The sequence below is a fragment of the Pelophylax lessonae genome, assembly GCF_965119305.1.
Source record: "Pelophylax lessonae genome assembly, chromosome: 7".
NCBI classification, from domain to species: Eukaryota; Metazoa; Chordata; class Amphibia; order Anura; family Ranidae; genus Pelophylax; species Pelophylax lessonae.
In genome coordinates, this window is record NC_138774.1 from 218,954,330 (window position 1) to 218,974,876 (window position 20,547).

Sequence of the window (20,547 nt, forward strand, 5' to 3'; positions counted from 1 at the left end):
TTGGAATACTGCCCTGTGGCCCATTCTGTGAAGGGAGGGGATCATACTCTGCTTCAGTATGTCACAGTACATGTTGGTGATCATGATTCCCTCAATGAACTGTAGAGCCCCAGTGCTGGCAGCACTCATGCAGCCCCAGACCATGACACTCCCACCACCATGCTTGACTGTAGGCAAGAGTGACACACTTGTCTTTGTACTCCTCACCTGGTTGCCCCCACACACGCTTGACACCATCTGAACCAAATAAGTTTATCTTGGTCTCATCAGACCATAGGACATGGTTCCAGTAATCCATGTCATTAGTCTGCTTGTCTTCAGTAAACTGTTTGCAGGCTTTCTTGTGCATCATCTTTAGAAGAGGCTTCCTTCTAGGACGACAGCCATGCAGACCAATTTGATGCAGTGTGAGACATATGGTCTGAGCACTGACAGGCTGACCCCCCACCCCTTCAACTTCTGCAGCAATGCTGGCAGCACTCATATGTCTATTTCCCAAAGACAACCTCTGGATATGACACTGAGCACGTGCACTCAACTTCTTTGCTCAACCATGGCGAGGCCTGTTCTGAGTGAAACCTGTCCTGTTAAACCGCCGTATGGTCTTGGCCACCGTTTCAGGGTCTTGGCAATCTTCCTATAGCCTGGGCCATCTATGGGAGCAATAAAATCAAAATTAACACACCTGCTCCCCATTCACACCTGAGCTCTTGTAACACCAAGAGTTACTGTACATGACACAGGGGAGGGAAAATGGCTAATTGGGCCCAATTTGGACATTTTGAGTTAGGGGTGTACTCACTTTTGTTGTCAGGGGTTTAGGCATTAATGGCTGCGTGTTGGGTTATTTTGAGGGGACAGCAAATTTACACTGTTATACAAGCTGTACACTCCCTACTTTACATTGTAACAAAGTGTAATTTCTGCCGTGCTGTCACATGAAAAGATATAATGAAATATTTACAAAAATGTGAGGGGTGTACCCACTTTTTGGTTGATACTGTATATGCGCATTGTATACGTTTTAAACCGGTGCTTGACTATTTCGTGCCCTAGGCAAGACTAACACCCCTGGGGAGGGGGGGCAGCCCTAGTTTTGCCCAGGGCGCCTCATCCGGATCCCCTCCCTACTGTTCTCCTCCGCCTCCTCAGCTGTGCCTGCCCTGTCTGGCTCTCCATGATCCCCTCCCCCTGTCCTCCTACGCCTCCTCAGCTATGCCCGCCTCGTCCAGGTCCCCTCCCCACTGTCCTCCTCCACCTCCTCAGCTGTGGGAGGACTGGGCCAGGGGGCAGGGGGGCAAATGCCCCCCAGGCCACTCTGATGCCCCATTTAAAAAGGCTTCACCGCTTCTGCCACAGACATGCCTAAAGGATTCCTGGTGAAGAGAAGTAAAAAAAAGTCCTCTGTCTCCTCAGCTGTGCCCGCCTTGTTCGGATCCCATCCCCACTTTCATCCTACACAGCTGTGCCCGCCTTGTTCGGATCCCCTCCCCACTGTCCTCCTCCCCCTCCTTAGCTGTACCCTCCTCGTCCAGGTCCCTGCCCACTGTCCTCCACCTCCTCAGCTGTGCCCGCCTCATCCAGGTCCCTGCCCACTGTCCTCCTCCACCTCCTCAGCTGTGCCCGCCTCGTTCGGCTCCCCACGATCCCCTTCCCCCTGTCCTCCTCAGCCTCCTCCGCTGTGCCCGCCTCATTCGCGTCCCCTCCCCACTGTCCTCCACTTTCTCCTCAGCTGTGCCCGCCTCATCTGGATGCCCTCCCCACTGTTCTCCTCCGCCTCATTAGCCGTGCCCCCTCGTCCGGCTCCCCATGATCCCCTCCCCACTCCACTGTCCTCCTCCTCCCTAGCGGTGCCTGCCTCGTCTGGCTTCCCATGATCCCCTCCACCCTGTCCTCCTCCACCTCCTCAGCTATGCCCTCCTTGTCCAGGTCCCCTCCCCACTATCCTCCTCTGCCTCCCCAGCTGTGCCCTCCACCTTCGGATCCCCTCCCCACTGTTCTCCTTCGCCTCCTCTGCTGTGCCTGCCCTGTCCGGCTCTCCATGATCCCCCTCCCCTGTCCTCCTCCGCCTCCTCAGCTATGCCCGCATCATCAAGGTCCCCTCCCCACTGTCCTCCACCTCCTTAGCTGTGCCTGCCTCATCTGGATCCCCTCCCCACTGTCCTCCTCCAGCTCCTCAGCTGTGCCCGCCTTATCCGGATCCCCTCCCCACTGTTCTCCTCTGCCCGCCACGTTCAGCTCCCCATGATCCCCTACCCACTGTCCTCCACCTCCTCAGCTGTGCCCACCTCATTCGGATACCCTCCCCACTGTCCTCCACTGCCAGGGGAGGACTGGGCCAGGGGGCGGGGGGGGGGATATGCCCCCCAGGCCACTCTGATGCCCCATAAAAAAGGCAGCACCGCTTCTGCCACAGACATGCCTAAATGATTCCTGGTAAAGAGAAGAAAAAAGTCCCCACCGCTGACCTATTGAGTGCGGGATGAAGACAAGGACAGAGCGCAGCCCAACCCTCCAGCATAGATGGTGTAAACTGTGTCTGAGCAGAGGCCGGTTCCATGCCCCACTGGATACTCTTCTCCCCTGGCCAGCCCCAACTGACCTGTCCCAACCGCCCTCTGCTGGCCAGGTCACCCGGATTCAGTCGGTAAGAGTACCTGGAGCGGAGCTTCAGCCTGGAATGGGGGTCAGGAGGAGGCTGAGAAGAGAGAAAGAGGAAAGGGGGCCGAGTCCCTGCTTAATGGGCCTATGGTTTGTACTTGCCCTCTGGGCTGAAAGTTGCCAGTCAGCCCCTGTCCTCTGCCTCCTCAGCTGTGCCCGCCTTGTTCGGATCCCATCCCCACCGTCCTCCTCCGCCTCCTCAGCTGTGCCCGCCTCGTTTGGATCCCCTCCCCACTGTCCTCCTCCTCCCCAGCTGTACCCGATGGACATTCATCAGCCCCTCGCGTTCCCCGGCCAGGCTAGAGGGGAAGTCAGCGGCCGTGGCTGCGCCCCCTAGACAGCAGTGCGCCCTAGGCGGCTGCCTAGTTCACCTAGCGGGAGCACCGGCCCTGGACTGAGTTTAGTACAATTATTAATTTTGGCATCAAATTTTGTTTTAGTTATAGTCTTTTGACTAAAATGCCTTTTTTAGTTTTAGTCCCATTTTAGTCATCTGCAATTGTTTTAGTTTTAGTCATATTTTAGTCAACTAATATCTCCAATACATTTTAGTCGAATAAAATAATTTTAGTCAACTAAACTCTAATATGTTTAGTTAAAATGTAATGCATTATTTAGGCATTTCTATAGAACTTCCAAACTCATTTTATACCCCTGGAGTAATATTATTTATGGTATTAAGGTTTGAACAAACTCACAGATACAGATTTAGCCACTTTGGACAGTCTGGGGAGGCCTGTAATGCTGCACAGTGCTCTGGACGGTGAATTGAGAAGGTCTGTAATGCCTCCTGTAATCCACAATCCACTGCAGTGACAAACCTATGCAGACTTGTAATGGAGTTAGTTAGGCATACCCAGAAGGGTTGGGATAGCAGTGGGGCCTGACCTCATGAAGGCAGTAAAGATTTAATTTGCCACCCACTGAAAAGTAAGTATTTTAACTTTTTCTATGGCAGTCTAAAATGAACTGGATTTGTTGGCAAGACATAACAGGGTCTCTTTCATTACTTACACATTGCTTCTATTCTTTTTCGTTCTGATAAAAGGTGTTGTTGCAGCTTAAACATTTTTGACTTGATACCAAGCCATGAAGACAGCTCAGATTGCATTCACCACCCAACAAGAGGCATGTATTCAGCTTCTTCTATTGCAGTAGGAAACTGGCTGGATTTGATGGTGAGACATGGCGGGGCCTCTTTCATTACTTGCCTACACACTGTTTATATTCTCTTTGGCTCTGTTAAAAGGGGTTGTAGCAGCTGAAGCATGTTGGCTTGATACCAAGCCATGCAGACAGAAATGATTGCATTTGCCACCCGCTATTAGGTAACTATTCAGCTTCTTCTATTGCTGCTCAAAAGTGGCTGGATGTTTTGGCAAGACATGACAAGGTCTCTTTAATTACATACCTAAATATTGTTCATATACATTTTAGCCTTGATAAAATGGATTGTAACTGCTAAAACACGTTGGCTTGATACCAAACCATGAATATAGAAAATATTGCATTTGCCACCCACCAAGAGGGTTGGCTTGATACCTTTGGATTATAAAAAATAATTACTTAATGGACAAAAACTATGGTGCGGCGCTCTTGTTTTTCTCTTTGCTTTTCTGTTTTTACCTAAGGTGCCTTTGAGGAACTTTCACATCAGAGTCATGGTACTCAGCAATATGGACTTATCTTCCCACTGGGTAAGGGAACCAACGAAGGATTCAGCACCTCCTGCCCACACCTTTACGACTTCTTTAGAATAGTGTATTTGTTCTAATTGCTCTTCTAGTTACTATGCAAGAAATGTAATACTTAAAATGTATCAATATACAATCAAACAGTAAATGGAATAACCCATATCCTTTAATATGGATAAAACTCCATGTGCCAATAGCAATGAAAACATATAGTGGAATGGTGTATCTAATTCTGCTCAATATAATGATATATCCCACTGGATGGCAAACAACGTACATTTTTAAGGCATTCCACCAAACACACATGCCCTCCACCTCAGTCAAACCTCTTACTAGATGGTTGTGATCCCCAATTACAGAGATCAAACACACATGAGAAATAATGGACCCCTCCGGGTGTCTCTAAATGGGATTAGTATGGTCCACTGGGTTTCAAAATATGATATTACCCAATACCAATGCCACAACTTTGGATCAAACTCAGCCATAAAGGTAAAGGAACACAGGCCGCACATAGCGTGAAAACTGCTAGTACATGCTTTTTGTTTAAAAACAGCACAAGGTTCTCACATGATTCAGAACAATAAAAAGCATTCAAACTGCATAGAGCCTCACTGACAGCCGGCATCAGCAGACGTAAAAGACATCACGCGTTCATGGCCCCACCCAACTAGTTTCGCGTCACAGCACATCATCAGGGGAACAGGATAACCATAACTAACAACCATAAAACTTTAATGATCAAAAGGGGCCCACTGTATATATAGTAACTTGAGTCCTCCCCTACTTGTAGAGAGGCTGCCAGCCCACCAAAGCACAGTCTAAAGCACACTGACACAAGAAAGCAGTCTAGGGGAATGTCTTCTTTTGATTTATTGGTGTATCTTGAATGGTGAGAGAGGGTGCAGGGTATGGGATACTCCGCATTGTGTAATTCAATAGGAGGACTCACTTTGTTCTGTGCTACACTCCCCAGAGATAGATTTTCTGCTAAACTGCAGAATTCAGTTCAGAATACAAAGATTAAAGGAAGAACTAAGATAGGGACCATATAAATGTTTCTCAGGTATCACAATAGTAATCAGCCACCAGGAACAGTCAGTACTCACAAGGCTAGGGAGCAGCTTCCTCCAGATGCCTTCTAGTTTTCACAGACTGGATTTGTAAGGTAAAATCTTGGGGTTTTGAAGAAAACTTTAACAGTAGCCCCCCCCCCCCTGCAGACTGGTGGAATCTCTTCTACAGAACGGCCCTGCTATTCTGGAGTTCACACTATTTATCAGCCTTTCTAGCCACCTACTGGGCCACCCTCCCCTAGGATTGGCTGGAGCTGAATAAATATTCAGGCTCCCTATTTGACTCTCCCCGCCCTATGTTTTGGAAACATCCAGAGAGCAGGAGGGAGTTTTTTCCCATGTGGATTTTACTATTTGAATTTGGGACTGATATCAGGTAGTTTTGAGGTTCAGCTACATAAATTATGAAAATAAATAAGGGAGTAATAAATCTGCAGCCTGAAAACTCCAAAGCAGCCCAAAACCAATTAAGTCAAATTACCTGATTACAGCAATAACAAAGAGAAAAACAAGATGTACTTACCACCTAACAGTCTACCTAGGAGGGTGCTACACAAGGACAACAAGTGAATAGATATGTAAAATATTACAGTGGTCACCAGCACTGGAGTAGAAGGGATGTCTCCTGAGAAATCTCATTCAGTGATTTTGGGACATGAAGTGTGTTAAAAACTCCCCAGTAGGGATATAAACAGCAGTATACAGGATAGAGAAGCTAACTTTCCAAACTCTAAACTTATATCTAAATCTAGAAAAAGATTTTGGCTCAAGCCCTACTATAAAAGGAGCATAGGAGAGATGTGCTTTTCTCAAGTGGTAGGTGGACTGGTAAAAAAAAATTGTGTCCAACTGTGGCCCATGGGGCATCATACATCATAGCTGTCAACCATTTTGGCATCTATTAAAAGCTCTGTTAGCTGGGAAAATCTGCATGACTCCAAGTCTTCATTAAAAGTGAAGTGATTGGGAAAGTTGTGGGAAAGTCACTGATTTACTGCTTCACATTGACAGTGTCTGGGAACAGCAATGGCAGATCATAAAGGGGTTATAAAAGGGTATTAGAGAGAGAAGATATAAAGGCAGGAGCTCTGGGAATAAAGTTTATTTAGCAGTCTGCAAGAAGTACAGAAGATACACTGATGGGTTCAGCACTATTGATATTTATAGCTCTGATAACACTCAGCAATGGAGAACAGTCCTGTCCAGGTAGGTTATTAAGGAACTTCTTTTCATTTGAGGCAGATACAGGTAATCTGAATCGCTGGTCTAGTTCAGGGGTCTCCAAACTGCGGCCCACAGGCTGGATGTGGCTTTACTATCCTTTATTTGGCCCTTGGGGCACTATTCCTTCCACTGGTATGAGGCACCATTCCCCCCACTGACACCAACACTATGCTACTATTCCAGCAGCGATGGGGAACTAATTCTTCCGCTGATGTAAATGATGGGGCACTATTTCTCCCACTGATACTAATTATGTCATTTTTTTTTTTTTTACTATCACTGACCACCAAGCCTTTGGCATTGTTTATTCCCACTGATGCCAGGGCATTTTCTACTCCTACTGCCCCCTAAAGTTTGAAGGGCAGTAAACCAGCCCTTTATTTTGAAAGTTTGGAGACCCCTGGTCTAGTTTATTAAATCTCTAAAGAATTCCAGCATTGGCAACATACATTTGGAGCTATCTAGAGACATCTGATCGATGTTCAATCGCTCACCTTAACCAAAATTTAGGCTGGCCATAAATTGTACAAAAGTTTGGAGACCCCTGGTCTAGTTTATTAAATCTCTAAACAATTCCAACATTGGCAACATACATTTGGAGCTATCTAGAGACATCTGATCGATGTTCAATCACTCACCTTAACCAAAATTTAGGCTGACCATAAATTGTACAAAAGTTTGGAGACCCCTGGTCTAGTTTATTAAATCTCTAAAGAATTCCAGCATTGGCAACATACATTTGGAGTTATCTAGAGACATCTGATCGATGCTCAATCGCTCACCTTAACCAAAATTTAGGCTGGCCATAAATTGTACAATTTTAGTTTAGATTGACCAAAACCACATAAGATGAGGTCAAACCTAACACTTTCAATTTGTATGCAATCAAGCAGACCCTTGCACTACATAGCTGAAGGTAAATCTAAAGGAAATTGAATAAGAAAATTGTATAAGGTATGGCCAGCTTTAGACAGGATAGGGAGTCTTACGCGATTCTAGGACAATATCCCCCCGGACAATATCCCCCCTGGACAATATCCCCCGGCCAATATCCCCCCGGACAATATCCCCCCTGGACAACATCCTCCCGGACAATATCCCCCCGGACAATATCCCACGGACAATAGCCCCCTGGACAATATCCCCCCTGGACAATATCCCCCCTGGACAACATCCCCCCGGACAATATCCCCCCGGACAATATCCCCCCGGACAATATCCCCCCGGACAATATCCCCCCTGGACAATATCCCCCCAGACAATATCCCCCCGGACAATATCCCCCCGGACAATATCCCACGGACAATAGCCCCCTGGACAATATCCCCCCTGGACAACATCCCCCCGGACAATATCCCCCCGGGACAACATCCCCCTAGACAATATCCCCCCTCTAACCCTAACCCTCTAACCCTCTAACCCTAACCCTATGTCCCGGGGGGATATTATCTGGGGGGATGTTGTTCCGGGGGGATTATGTCCAGGGGGATGTTTTCCGGGGGGTATTGTCTGGGGGGATATTGTCCGGGGGGGATATTGTCCGGGGGGATATTGTCCGGGGGGGATATTGTCCGGGGGGGATATTGTCCGGGGGGATATTGTCCTGGGGGATATTGTCCTGGGGGATATTGTCCTGGGGGATATTGTCCTGGGGGATATTGTCCTTTTACCGTCTTACACCTACAGCTGCAAACATTTTCTAGAAGACTGTGATCAGGAAGTTGGCTTATTTTATTCTTTTTTTTCCCAAAGTAAATTTTTATTGAGTTTGTAGACAATACAGAAACAGAAAAAGAAACAGAAACATTAACATGTACAATATGTGAAGCAGAGCTGAAACAGAAGCAAGTGCATGCATATTTTATAACAGGAACAAGTGATATGCAATAACATAGCAAAGGGGAAGGGGACAGAGAAAATCAACGATCATGTTATGGATATGCTGTGAAGTTTGATCACAGATACTTAATGGAGGAATATTCACGGGGTGGGTGATTATCAGCAGAGAGGGTAGAATGGGAGGATAGGATACCATATGAGCAACTTGGATACACCGATCTGTGAAGGTTACCTCTGAGGATGGCCCAGCCCCGGGCACCCCTATGGGAACAACCTGTGCCTAAGGGCCTCGCCGCCCCCGTAGGGGCCTCCCCTCCCATCTCTCTACAATAGGGTCAGGTTAGTAGCTTCCCTGTTATAAGTGTTTAAACCGTGGTGTTGTGCCAGACGGACCATGCGTTTGCGCATTTTTCAAGTGTCATCCTAGACATTGCTAACATGTGCTCTAAGACGCAGTTTTGGTTAACATTATTGATTACATCTGATCGGTTAGGTGTGACGGTGGATTTCCAATTCCTAAGTATGAGGAGACGGGTTGCTAGGAGAATGTGTGATGTGGGGGAATTTTGTCCATGCCTAGGCTGTGAATTGCTAGTGCGGGATCGGGTTTAAGTATTAGTCCTGTACGTGAGCTCACTAGTATGAAGATCTGATTCCAGAGACTGGTGAGACTGGGGCAAGACCATAATGAATGGTAAAGGGGGGAATAGGAGGAGGAGATTTTTGATATATTTTATTTTATTCTAATATTTAAAACAAAGAGTTGCTACATTTTTAGTAGCACTTTAGGCTCCGTTCACATGTCAGCGTATGGATCGTGGCGCGATTCAGCCCGCGATCCGGAGATCATTGCAAATCGCGGGACGCCTGTGCGTTGCCCGTGATTTGCAATAGCCCCCCAAACGCTGAGCGATGTTGCCGCGATTTCCGCCTGCCGAATCGCGGTAACGTCGCGCAAAAATAAATCGCGGGACGCATTACACCCAAAAAAGTACAAGAGCTTCTTTGGACCGTATTGCGTCCCGCGATTTTTTTGCGCGATGTTACCGCGATTCGGCAGGCGGAAATCGCGGCAACATCGCTCAGCGTTTGGGGGGCTATTGCAAATCATGGGCAACGCACAGGCGTCCCTCGATTTGCAATAATCTCCGGATCGCGGGTAGAATCGCGGCGATTCTTCCCGCGATCCATACGCTGACATGTGAATGGAGCCTTAAAGTAGATCTAAAACCTAACTAGATGACATTTTATTTTCTAGGGTACCCTGCATAAAAACAAACAAAAAACAACTGGCTTTTTTTCTTGGTCTTTTTTTTTTTTTTTTTTTTTATTAAAAAAAACGTATTTAACTTTTTTCATCCTTTTTTGCATCTCAGCACTGCTTATCTCCTCCAGTCTTTCCCAGCCTCTTGATGTCTACATTCACTTTCTTCGGTATCAACTGCACCTCATTGCCCTGGACTAGTGGCTAGGTTAGGGCCAAACCCATAAGAAGCTCCCACATGTTAGGGCCACTGGCTCCGTCAGCTGCGGCCAGGAAATTTCCTGCCCTGCAGCTGCAGGTAACAATGGGTCGGGGATGATGGGGACTTTAATGACCTTGCATGGCCACATGGCCATTCTCGGACAATGTCATTGAACCTTAGCTCATCTTTGCTCTGGATCAACATCTCCAAACTAAAGCCTCGTACACACGCAACGATTGTTGGCCGTGAATTTTCAGCCAACGTCCGATCGGCCGATTGTCGGCTTGTTAGTATGATGCTTCCGACAACCGACTGCGACCTTTCGGCCGAAAAAAATCTGGTGTGCAGGCTATAAAATTTTTGTTGGCCGTCAACAGAACGGCCGATTGTTCGTCAGTCAGTACAGATTTCGGCAGACAAAAATCAGATGAGCAAGACTGGGCATGCTCAGAGAAGAAAAAACACACGGAAAGTAAACCAGCACATGACATCACTTCTGAAGTTGGTTGTTGTTGGCCGAAAAAATTTGTGTGCAGTCTAGAGCACATTTCAACCAACACAACAACACTGGACAAAAGACGGCCGATCGGTCGGCCAACAATCGTTGCGTGTGTACGAGCCTTAACAGTGATGGGCCACGCCTGTCCACTGTGTATTGGCCACCTGTTGTTTTCACTATAAGTACATGCAACAGGATGACAACACAAGAGCAAACTAGAAGATTGTTGTCACCCCATAACAGGAAGTGTGGCATGATCCCCAATATTTTTTTAACAAAAGCTGCAGAATAAAAGAATTATAAACACATTTTGAAATGATATTAAATCTTATATGAGATTTGAGAGTTTGGGTAAGTTTATAAGACATTAGTATGAACTTATTTTTTATTTTTTTTTCATGTCAATATTTCTCCCACTATAAATTTGGTTATGCAGAAGTGAAAATTGTCAGTGTTGGAGAGCTGGACAAGCTGACGATTCTCAGGGGCTGTCCGGGTCACCCTGGCCCTCCTGGACAAAAAGGAGAGATTGGGACACCAGGAGAGAAAGGTAGGTGCTGCTACTGCTGTGTTTGGGGGGATTCACTATATACGTCACAGACCTAATTTATCAAACTCTATGAAATTAGAATAGACTTTACTGGTGCTAGCAACCAGCTTCTTCTAGGTAGCCTACCCTAAAAGTGGCAGTGGCGGTGGCAGTGGCGGTGGTTGTTGTGGTGGGGTGGGGGTGGGGGGGTTATGGACTTGTTTTTAAATTGTATATTGCTAAATGTATTGTTTGTAGACAATTTGTAAGACAAGTTCACTGATTATAGTTTGTCCCATTTTGGGCCATTCATTCTAGGTCAGCAGGGCTCAACAGGGAAAAGTGGACCTCCTGGTGTACAAGGTTGGTATAGTATAATCTACTTAATAATAAAAGTGTATGTATATCCACTTAACTTCCGGAAGATTTACCCCCCTTCATGACCAGGCCATTTTTTGCTATACAGCACTGTGTTACTTTAACCACTTCTGGACCTGAAGGATTTGTCCCCCTTAATTACCAGGTCATTTTTTGCGATTCGGCACTGCGTTACTTTAATGGAAAATTGCGCGGTCGTGCGACGCTGTATCTGAATAAAATGAATGTCCTTTTTTTTCCCCACAAATAGAGCTTTCTTTTAGTAGTATTTGATCAACTGTGCGATTTTTATTTTTTGGCGCTATAAACAAAAAAAGAGCGACAATGCTGAAAAAAAAAACAATATTTTTCACATTCTGCTGTATAACATTCCCAAAAAAATTTAAAAATCAACATTTTTTTCATCCTTTTAGGCCAATTTTGATTCTGCTACATATTTTTGGTAACAAAAATTGCAATAAGTGTATTTTGATTGGTTTGTGCAAAAGTTATTGCATCTACAAACAAGGGGAAAGATTTATGTCATTTTTTAAATTTTTTTTTTACTAGTAATAGCGGCGATCTGCGATTTTTAGCGGGACTGCGACATTGCGGCAGACAGATCGGACCCCTAACTGACATTTTTGACACTTTTTGGGGGACCAGTGACATTACTACAGTAATCAGTGCTAAAAATATGCACTGTTACTGTACTAATGACACTGGCAAGGAAGGGGTCAACACAGGGGTGATCAAAGGGCAGAGATGTATAGTAACGAAGTAGAACTACTTAAGTACTGTACTTAAGTACCGAAATGCGGTATCTGTACTTTCCTAGAGTAGAATTTTTTTCTCCTACTTCTACTTTTACTTCACTACATTTTTTTGATGATTTCGATACTTCTACTCCGATATTTTTTTTTTTTGTGCTGCATCGTTACTCGTTACTTTTCTCTGCCTTTCCCTTTTTCTTTTTTGTTTGGTTTCCCTCCTTACTGCTCTCTCCTACTCTTTCAAATTTCCTCCCTATTCTGCCTTCCCCCCTCCCCTCCCCTTTTCTATAGGAAGGCAAAGGTAAAGATACCCCCCTTTTTCATGGGTACCTGGTCTCTGGCCATTTGGGTAGCGTTGTTCCGCTCCAGGCTTCCGCTGGGCTGGCGTGGAGTGCTCCCACATGCGCCTCTCGGCGCTCTGACATGTGTGGCGGCCTTCGGCCACTCCGCTCCTCCCCTCCTTGTCTCCATTCGCTGACGTCTCAGCGCTGGGAGGCGGGGATTCCGGCGGCCGCGCAGTAGAGGCACGTGCGCATGTGCAGTGCGATCGAGGCACTGGCGGCCATCTTGGTTAAGGGAAACATGGGGGGGTCTCTGATGTAAGGGGGGCTTTGTGTGGGCGGTCTCTGATGTAAGGGGGCTCTGTGTTGGGGTCTCTGATGTAAGGGGGGCTTTGTGTGGGGGGCTCTGATGTAAGGGGGCTCTGTGGGGGGGTCTCTGATGTAAGGGGAGCTCTGTGTGGGGGGGTCTCTGATGTAAAGGGGGCTCTGTATGGGGGTCTCTGATGTAAGGGGGCTCTGTGTGGGGGGTCTTTGATGTAAGGGGGGCTCTGTGTGGGGGGTCTCTGATGTAAAGGGGCTCTTTGTGGGGGCTGGGGGGTCTCTGCTGTAAGGATGCTCTGTGTGGGGGGTCTCTGATGTAAGTGGGGCCTCTGTGGGGGGTTTCTGTTGTAAGGGGGCTCCGTTGGGGGGTTTCTGTTGTAAGCGGGGCTCCTTTGGGGGGTCTCTGATGTAAGGGGGGTCTCTAATGTAAGGGGGGCTAGGTTTGTAGTGATCATAAAAAAGAAAAGTCAAATGAAGAGCAAAAAAAGTGCAAGAAAAAATGTGCAGGGCGCTGGTGGGTAGTTCTACTTCGTTACTATACATCTCTGGTGGGGGACTTGTGAAATGACCATAGAGACCTGTGATCCTATATAGAAGGATCACATGGGCTCTATGATCATTTCAGAGAGAAGAACGGTCGGCTGTGTTTACAACAGCCGACCGTCTTTCCATGGGGAACGGCATCCCGGCTGCCTAGTGGGGGCGGGAGCGCACCGCCGACGGCGTGCGCTCGCCCCCCAGCACCCTGTGCGCGACTGACGTAGAGCTACGTTGGTTCGCGCAGGAGAGCCAGCCTGCCACAGTAAAACTGTGGTGGGCGGTCAGGAACCATTTAACTGAAAACTGCGTGGTCATGTAACCCTGTACTCAAACAAAATGTATATAATTTTTGTTTTCCGCACAGATAGAGCTTTCTTTTAGTGGTATTTGATCACCACTGTTTTTTTATTTTTTGCGCTATAGACAAAAAAAAGACTGACCATTGTTGAAAAAAAAATAAAAATAATCCCAATAAGCACATATTGATTGGTTTGCACAAAAGTTATAGCGTCTAGAAACCATGATATATATATATATATATATATATATATATATATATATATATACACACACACACACACACTGGAATTTTTTAAATTTATTTTTACTTTGTATACTAGTAATGGCAGTGATCAGCGACTTATAGCAGGACCACGACATTGCGGCGGACAATCTGACACTAACTGACACTTTTGACACTTTGTGGAAACCAGTGATACTAATACAGTGATCAGTGCTATAAAATATGCACTTTCCTGTACTAAATGAGTGCCAACTAAACCCCTGTTTTTAAGGCAAACTGTTAGACAGGATAATTCGGTTGGTTGCAGATTGGCTAGTGAGTTGAGCTGGGAATTCTCTTTGGTTTTGTCCTGTACTAATGACACTGGCTAGAAAGGGGTTAAACCAGTGGTTCTTAACCTGGGTTCGATCGAACCCCAGGGGTTCGGTGAGTCAGTCTCAGGGGTTCAGCGGGGGGGCAACAGGGCAATTGCTCCCCCCAAGAAAATATTACTGATTGTGAGGACAACCCCCCCGGGAAATCAGAGCTGTGGTCGGGACGACTAACAGCCATTACACATAGACACTTGACGCTCTGCCCCCTGTACCTCCCCCAGCAGGTTTCCAGCCTATCTCCTGCAGGCTGCTTGAGTGGGCGGGGTGGGGATGTACCTGACCCCGGAGATCACGCCTGCCTGGAAGAGGGAAGTGTGAGCAGCTGAGCAGAGGGAGCTGAGTGAAAGTTCCTGGAGTTGGCTCAGCTAGCTGTACATGGTGGATTAGTTTGCAAGCACCTCTATGCTAAGTCTGCTGAGTTACTGCAGCTTAGCATAGAGGTGCTGTTAGCTGACAAATGGAAATGCATGTCCTTTTCATTTAGCTCAATAAGCATTGTGAATGCCCCCTGGTGTGTGCCCTCCTGATACCCCATGGTATGCCCTCCCAACACCTCCCCCCCAGTGTGTTCCCTCTTGACACCCCATGGTATGTCCTCCCAACCCCCCCAGTGTGTGCCCTCCTAATACCCCATGGTATGCCCTCCCAACACCTCCCCCCAGTGTGTGCCCTCCTGACACCCCATGGTATGCCCTCCCAACCCCCCACCCCAGTGTGTTCCCTCCTGACACCCCATGGTATGCCCTCCCAACCCCCCAAGTGTGTGCCCCCCTGACACCCCATGGTATGCCCTCCCAACCCCACCCCAGTGTGCCCTCCTGACACCCCATGGTATGCCCTCCCACCCCCCCCCCCCAGTGTGTGCCCTCCTGATACCCCATGGTATGCCTTCCCAACCCCCCAAGTGTGTGCCCCCCTGACACCCCATGGTATGCCCTCCCAACCCCACCCCAGTGTGCCCTCCTGACACCCCATGGTATGCCCTCCCACCCCCCCCCCAGTGTGTGCCCTCCTGTTACCCCATGGTATGCCTTCCCAACCCCCCCCCCGTTGTGTGTGCCCTCCTGGCTCCCCCAATGTGTGCCCTCCCAACCACTGATGCGTGCCCTCCTGACACCCAGTGTGTGGCCTCCTGACTCTCCACTGGTGTGTGCCCTCACTACCCTCCCCCACAGTGTGTGTCCTCCTGACCCTCCCCCCAGTGTATGTCCTTCCAACCCCCTGGTGTGTGCCTTCATAACCCCCCGGTGTGTGCCCTCCTGACCCCCCCCCCCAGTGTGTGCCCTCCTGACCCTCCCCTGGTGTGTGCCCTCCCAGCCCCCTAGTGTGTGGCTTTACTGATCCCTGTACACTGTCCTATCCTCTGTCCTGTCAACTCCTGTCCTCTGCCCTATTCTCTGTACACCGTCCTACAGCCTACTGACCATTCTATCCTTCCCTACAATCAACTGACCCGTATACACTGCCCTACATGCTACTGGCCTCTGTACACTGCCCTACATCCTACTGACCTTTCTACACCGCCTTAAAAACTACTGACCCCTATACACTGCCCTACATGCTACTGACCTCGCTACACTGCCCTACAAACTACTGAGCACTGTACACTACCCTACAAACTACTGAGCACTGTACACTACCCTACAAACTACTCACTACTGCACACTGCCCTACAAACTACTCACTACTGCACACTGCCCTACAAACTACTCACTACTGCACACTGCCCTACAAACTACTCACTACTGCACACTGCCCTACAGCCTACTGACCTCTGTATGCTGCTCTACAGCCTACTGACCTCTGTATGCTGCTCTACAGCCTACTGACCTCTGTACGCTGCCCTACATACTACTGACCTCTGTACATTTTACTTTGTATGATACGTTTAATTCAGTTCTGTAAACAACACCTTATTTTCTGGCAGTGCCCCTCCCGAGACTAGACTCATAAAATCATATTTTATTTTTCTAATTAAGAAGGGTTCGGTGAATGCGCATATGAAGCTGGTGGGGTTCAGTACCTCCAACAAGGTTAAGAACCACTGGGTTAAACATCTAGAGAGATCAAAGGGTTTACTGTGTGCCTAATAAGTATTAATATGTGCACTGTGTGGTGCTTTCACTAATGGATGTGCTGAATTTTATTCCCTGCTTTGCAGGGAAACAACATCCAGCACATTCCTGCTGGCAGTACAGAGCTCTGCATTGTGACATATGCAGAGCTCTGTCCTGTGTGTCTTCTCACCGATCAGTGGGTGCCAGCGGACATTCATTGGCACCCGCTGATCGGCACTCTGCTGTGACTAATCACAGCATGCGTGCCCCCTACCTGTAAGAGCAGAATCACGTATGTATACAGTACGTGATTCTTCACAGCCAGACCTGCACTGTAGCAGTAAAGCTACAGTGAGCTGTTAGCAAGTGGATAGACAAACTTTTTTAGTTTTTTTCCTGGATGGAGGTTAATTTTTTGCTGTCTGTGTACCATTGGCCAAATTTCCCTTCTGCTCCTGTGCCGGAGACACAATAAAAAGTAAGAATAAGCCTGGGTTCACACTTTTGCGAACACAGACATCGCACTTGATTCGCACCGCATTGCTATGCAGATCACATGCGATGTCTGTGCAATGCAAATTCAGCCATACAGTTGTATGGCTGAACTCGCATTGGATTCGCACCAAAAAAGGTGCAGCAACCTTTTTTTCCCCGCACTGGAATTGGATCGCATTGGTACTCACACTGATGCCATCAGATTCCTGTCCGAATTCACAATTCACACTGCGATCTGCGAACCAATCTGGGGGTGTCATTATTTTGTATTGATACCCGCAGCGGGTGAACTGCCTTGGGGAGAGATGTGATGTGGGAACCTGCACTAGAATCGCACTGGTTCAACATTGCAGTAGTGTGAACCCAGGCTAAATCTCAGAAAGTGAGTGGAATTCTTCTTCTAGGCTAGGTTCACACTGGTGTGATGTTAGACATCGCATGTGATTCGCACTGCACTGCTGTGCAGATCACATGTCTGTACAATGCAAATTCAGCCATACAGATTATATGGCTGAATTTGCATTGCATTGACACCAAAATGGTGCAGGATCCTTTTTTTGGTCCGCTCTGGAATAGGATCACATGGGTGTGAACACCCATGCGATCTGATTCCTGCACCATTTGGAAGTTCGCATTGCTTTTTGCGAATCGATCTGGGGGTGTCATTAACTTTGTATTGATACCCACAGCGGTTCACAGAGGGCAGTATGAACTGCCTGCAGGGGAGATGCGATGCATAAACCCGCACCAGAATGGCACTGGTTCCACATCGCAGTAGTGTGAACCCAGGCTAAATCTCTGAAAGTGAGTGGAATTCTTCTCTTAGGCTGGGTTTACACTGGTGCGATGTTAGACATTGCATGTCATTTGCACTGCACTGCTGTGCAGATCACATGCGATGTCTGTAGGATGCAGATTCAGCCATACAGATTATATGGCTGAATTTGCATCGCATTCGCACTAAAATGGTGCAGGACCCTTTTTTTGGTCCGCTCTGAAATCACATGGGATTGCACCGCACTGCTGTGCAGATCACATGTGATGTCTGGGCAATCGAAATTCAGCCATACAGATTATATGGCTGAATTTGCATCGCATTTGCACCAAATGGTGCAGGACCCTTTTTTTGGTCCACTCTGGAATCGAATGTGATTGCACCGCACTGCTGTGCAAATCAACATGTGATGTCTGTGTGATGCAAATTCAGCCATACAGATTATATAGCTGAATTTGCATCCCATTCGCACCAAAATGGACCCTTTTTTTTTCCGATCTGAATTCGGATCACATGGGTGTGAACACCCATGCGATTCGATTTTTGACCATTTGGCAGTTCGCATTGCATTCTGCAAATCGATCTGGGGGTGTCATTAAATTTGCATGGACACCAGCAGTGATTCGCAGATGTAAGTGTGAACCTCCGGCAGGTGACAACTGGAATCGCTCTGGTTCCTGCATCGCATAGCCATACAGTTTTTTTTTCTTTGTTCAGCCTGCAGGCTAAATGAAAAAAATAACATATTCCTCCATCTACAGAAAGAAGGTGGATGGAGGAATTCCCCACTGCTACAGCGGCACTTGCTACTGTCAGAATACACTGATCAGCAGCTATAGCTGACTGGCAATTTGGAAATGAGAAATTTCTTCTGCATGTCCCATCAACAGAAGCCCATCAAGCAACCGATTTTCTGTTGAGTGGGGATCGATAGTTGTCCGGACCCTGCTGAGTCGGCTGAATTTCAATCAGAGTTTGGACAGTTTTCCCCAGTGAAAGGTTTCCCTTTACCTGTTCTGGGGGCAGCTCCTCAATTCTAAATCACTCTTTTTCTTGTTGACAGTGGTCTTTAGTACAAATAGAGGGTGAATCCCCCCAATGGGGACACAATAAACAATTAAATAAATAAATACTAACAATTACCTCTGATTTGCTCCCTTTTAGTCTGTTAAATATACCAAAGAAAGTGATTTGTTATATTGGTTCGAAGTGTGCAAAAAAATACCTGTTGATCCTGCCAGAAATCATGTGTGCTGATATCTTTGTGTGTTCTCTGTCAATGCTGGCCTCCTATTAGTTACTTTTCCCATCTATGCATGTGGACTACAGAACACTTCCCGAATCCCTCCTATGTTATGGAGAAGATGAGAGGGGGTGTGTTCCGTAGTCTTGTCCTAGGGAGACAACACTGCTTCTCACAGATACAGTGCAGTGAGTGAGTGTTGTCACCGGAGGACAGGAATGTGTTTATGGTAAATGGGTAAACCAAAACCCAAAAATGTAATATACACTATGTTGTCAAAAGTATTGGGACTTTTTTTTTATCTTTAATAAATGTATTGGGACGTCTGCCTTTAACGCACATGAACTTTAATGGCATCCCAGTCTTAGTCTGTAGGGTTCAATATTGAGTTGGCCCACCCTTTGCAGCTATAACAACTTCAACTCTTCTGGGAAGGCTGTCCACAAGGTTTAGGAGTGTATATGGGAATGTTTGACCATTCTTCCAGAAGGGCATTTGTGAGGTTGGGTCTGGAGAGAAGGCCTGGCTCGCAGTCTCTGCTCTAATTCATCCCAAAGGTGTTCTATTGGGTTGAGGTCAGGACTCTGTGCAGTCAATTTCCTCCACCCCAAACTCGCTCATCCATGTTATTATGGAGCTTGCTTTGTGCACTGGTCCAAATCTTTTGGTGGGGGGGGGGGGGGGATTATGGTGTGGGGTTGTTTTTCAGGGGTTGGGCTTGGCCCCATAGTTCCAGTGAAGGGAACTCTTAAGGTGTCAGCAAGACATTTCATGCTCCCAACTTTGTGGGAACAGTTTGGGGATGGCCCCTTCCTGTTTCAACAATACTGTGCATCAGTGCACAAAGTAAGGTCCATAAAGACATGGATGAGTGAGTTTGGGGTGGAGGAACTTTACTGGCCTGCACAGAGTGCTGACCTCAATCCAATAGAACACCTTTGGAATGAATTAGAGTGGAGACTGTGAGCCAGGCCTTCTCATTCAACATCAGTGCCTGTCCTCACAAATCGGCTTCTGGTAGAATGGTCAAACATTCCCATAGACACACTCCTAAACCTTGTGGACAGCCTTCCCAGAAGAGTTGAAGCTGTTATAGCTGCAAAGGGGGGGGGGGGGGGGGGGAATCCATATTGAACCCTAGGGACAAAGACTGGTAAGCCATTAAAGTTCATGTGTGTGGAAAGGCAGGCGTCCCAATACTCTTGGTAATATAGTGTATGTTTTCCATGGTCCTACTGAATGTAGGAATGTAGTGTCCTTCTCTTGCTTGCTACTGAGATAGGCTATGGACTATTGGATATGTAGTGTGCATAGAGCAGTGTACATGACCGCCACCAATGTGCACTGCTTGTCCCATTCAAAGCTGGTTCAGGGTCTGTAGGGATCCCGACAATAATGTTGGGATCCGCCCAGGTTTCTGACTGGCAGCTGGCTCAGTCTCTCCACACACTGCTGAGAGCCTGAGCCAGCTGCTCCCTCCCCCTTCACTGTCTACTGCTCCAGTAAGCTATGGAGGAACGGAGCAGAGAGCAGGGACTGACAGTCACCACTCTCTGCTCAGAGCGGACCCGAGAACTGAGGGATCAGAAGTCTTTGATCGCTCAGTTCTCAGTGTAGAGCCAGCAGGGAACAGATGCAGCATTGGTTTGATGCTGCAGCCATCTCGGTGAGTATGTACAGTATGTTTTTTTTTTAAATCCCGCACTTCTTTTTTAGGTAGTGGATTATTTTTGAAGAATAAAGATGTCCGTTAGTGTCACTTTAAGACACTTTAATATTAAGTATAATTCTGCAGTTTTAATGAAATAATGACTATTGCC

The 20,547-nt window shown here is 47.2% G+C and overlaps 1 protein-coding gene across 3 annotated transcripts in view; it reads left to right on the forward strand.

The window, feature by feature from the left end:
* Nucleotides 1-6,500: 6,500 nt before the first annotated feature.
* LOC309559611 (ficolin-2-like) overlaps nucleotides 6,501-20,547 on the forward strand; it is a 38,561-nt gene continuing 24,514 nt past the window's right edge. For 2 of the 3 annotated variants that reach the window (XM_082262936.1, XM_082262937.1), the window contains exons 1-3: nucleotides 6,501-6,637; nucleotides 10,896-11,009; nucleotides 11,307-11,351. In XM_082262936.1, coding sequence (XP_082119062.1) covers nucleotides 6,571-6,637; nucleotides 10,896-11,009; nucleotides 11,307-11,351 — 226 coding nt within the window. In that variant the 5' untranslated portion in view covers nucleotides 6,501-6,570. Of the gene's footprint in view, nucleotides 6,638-10,895; nucleotides 11,010-11,306; nucleotides 11,361-20,547 lie in introns of all 3 variants that reach the window. The other variant, XM_082262935.1, reaches the window with a different exon arrangement.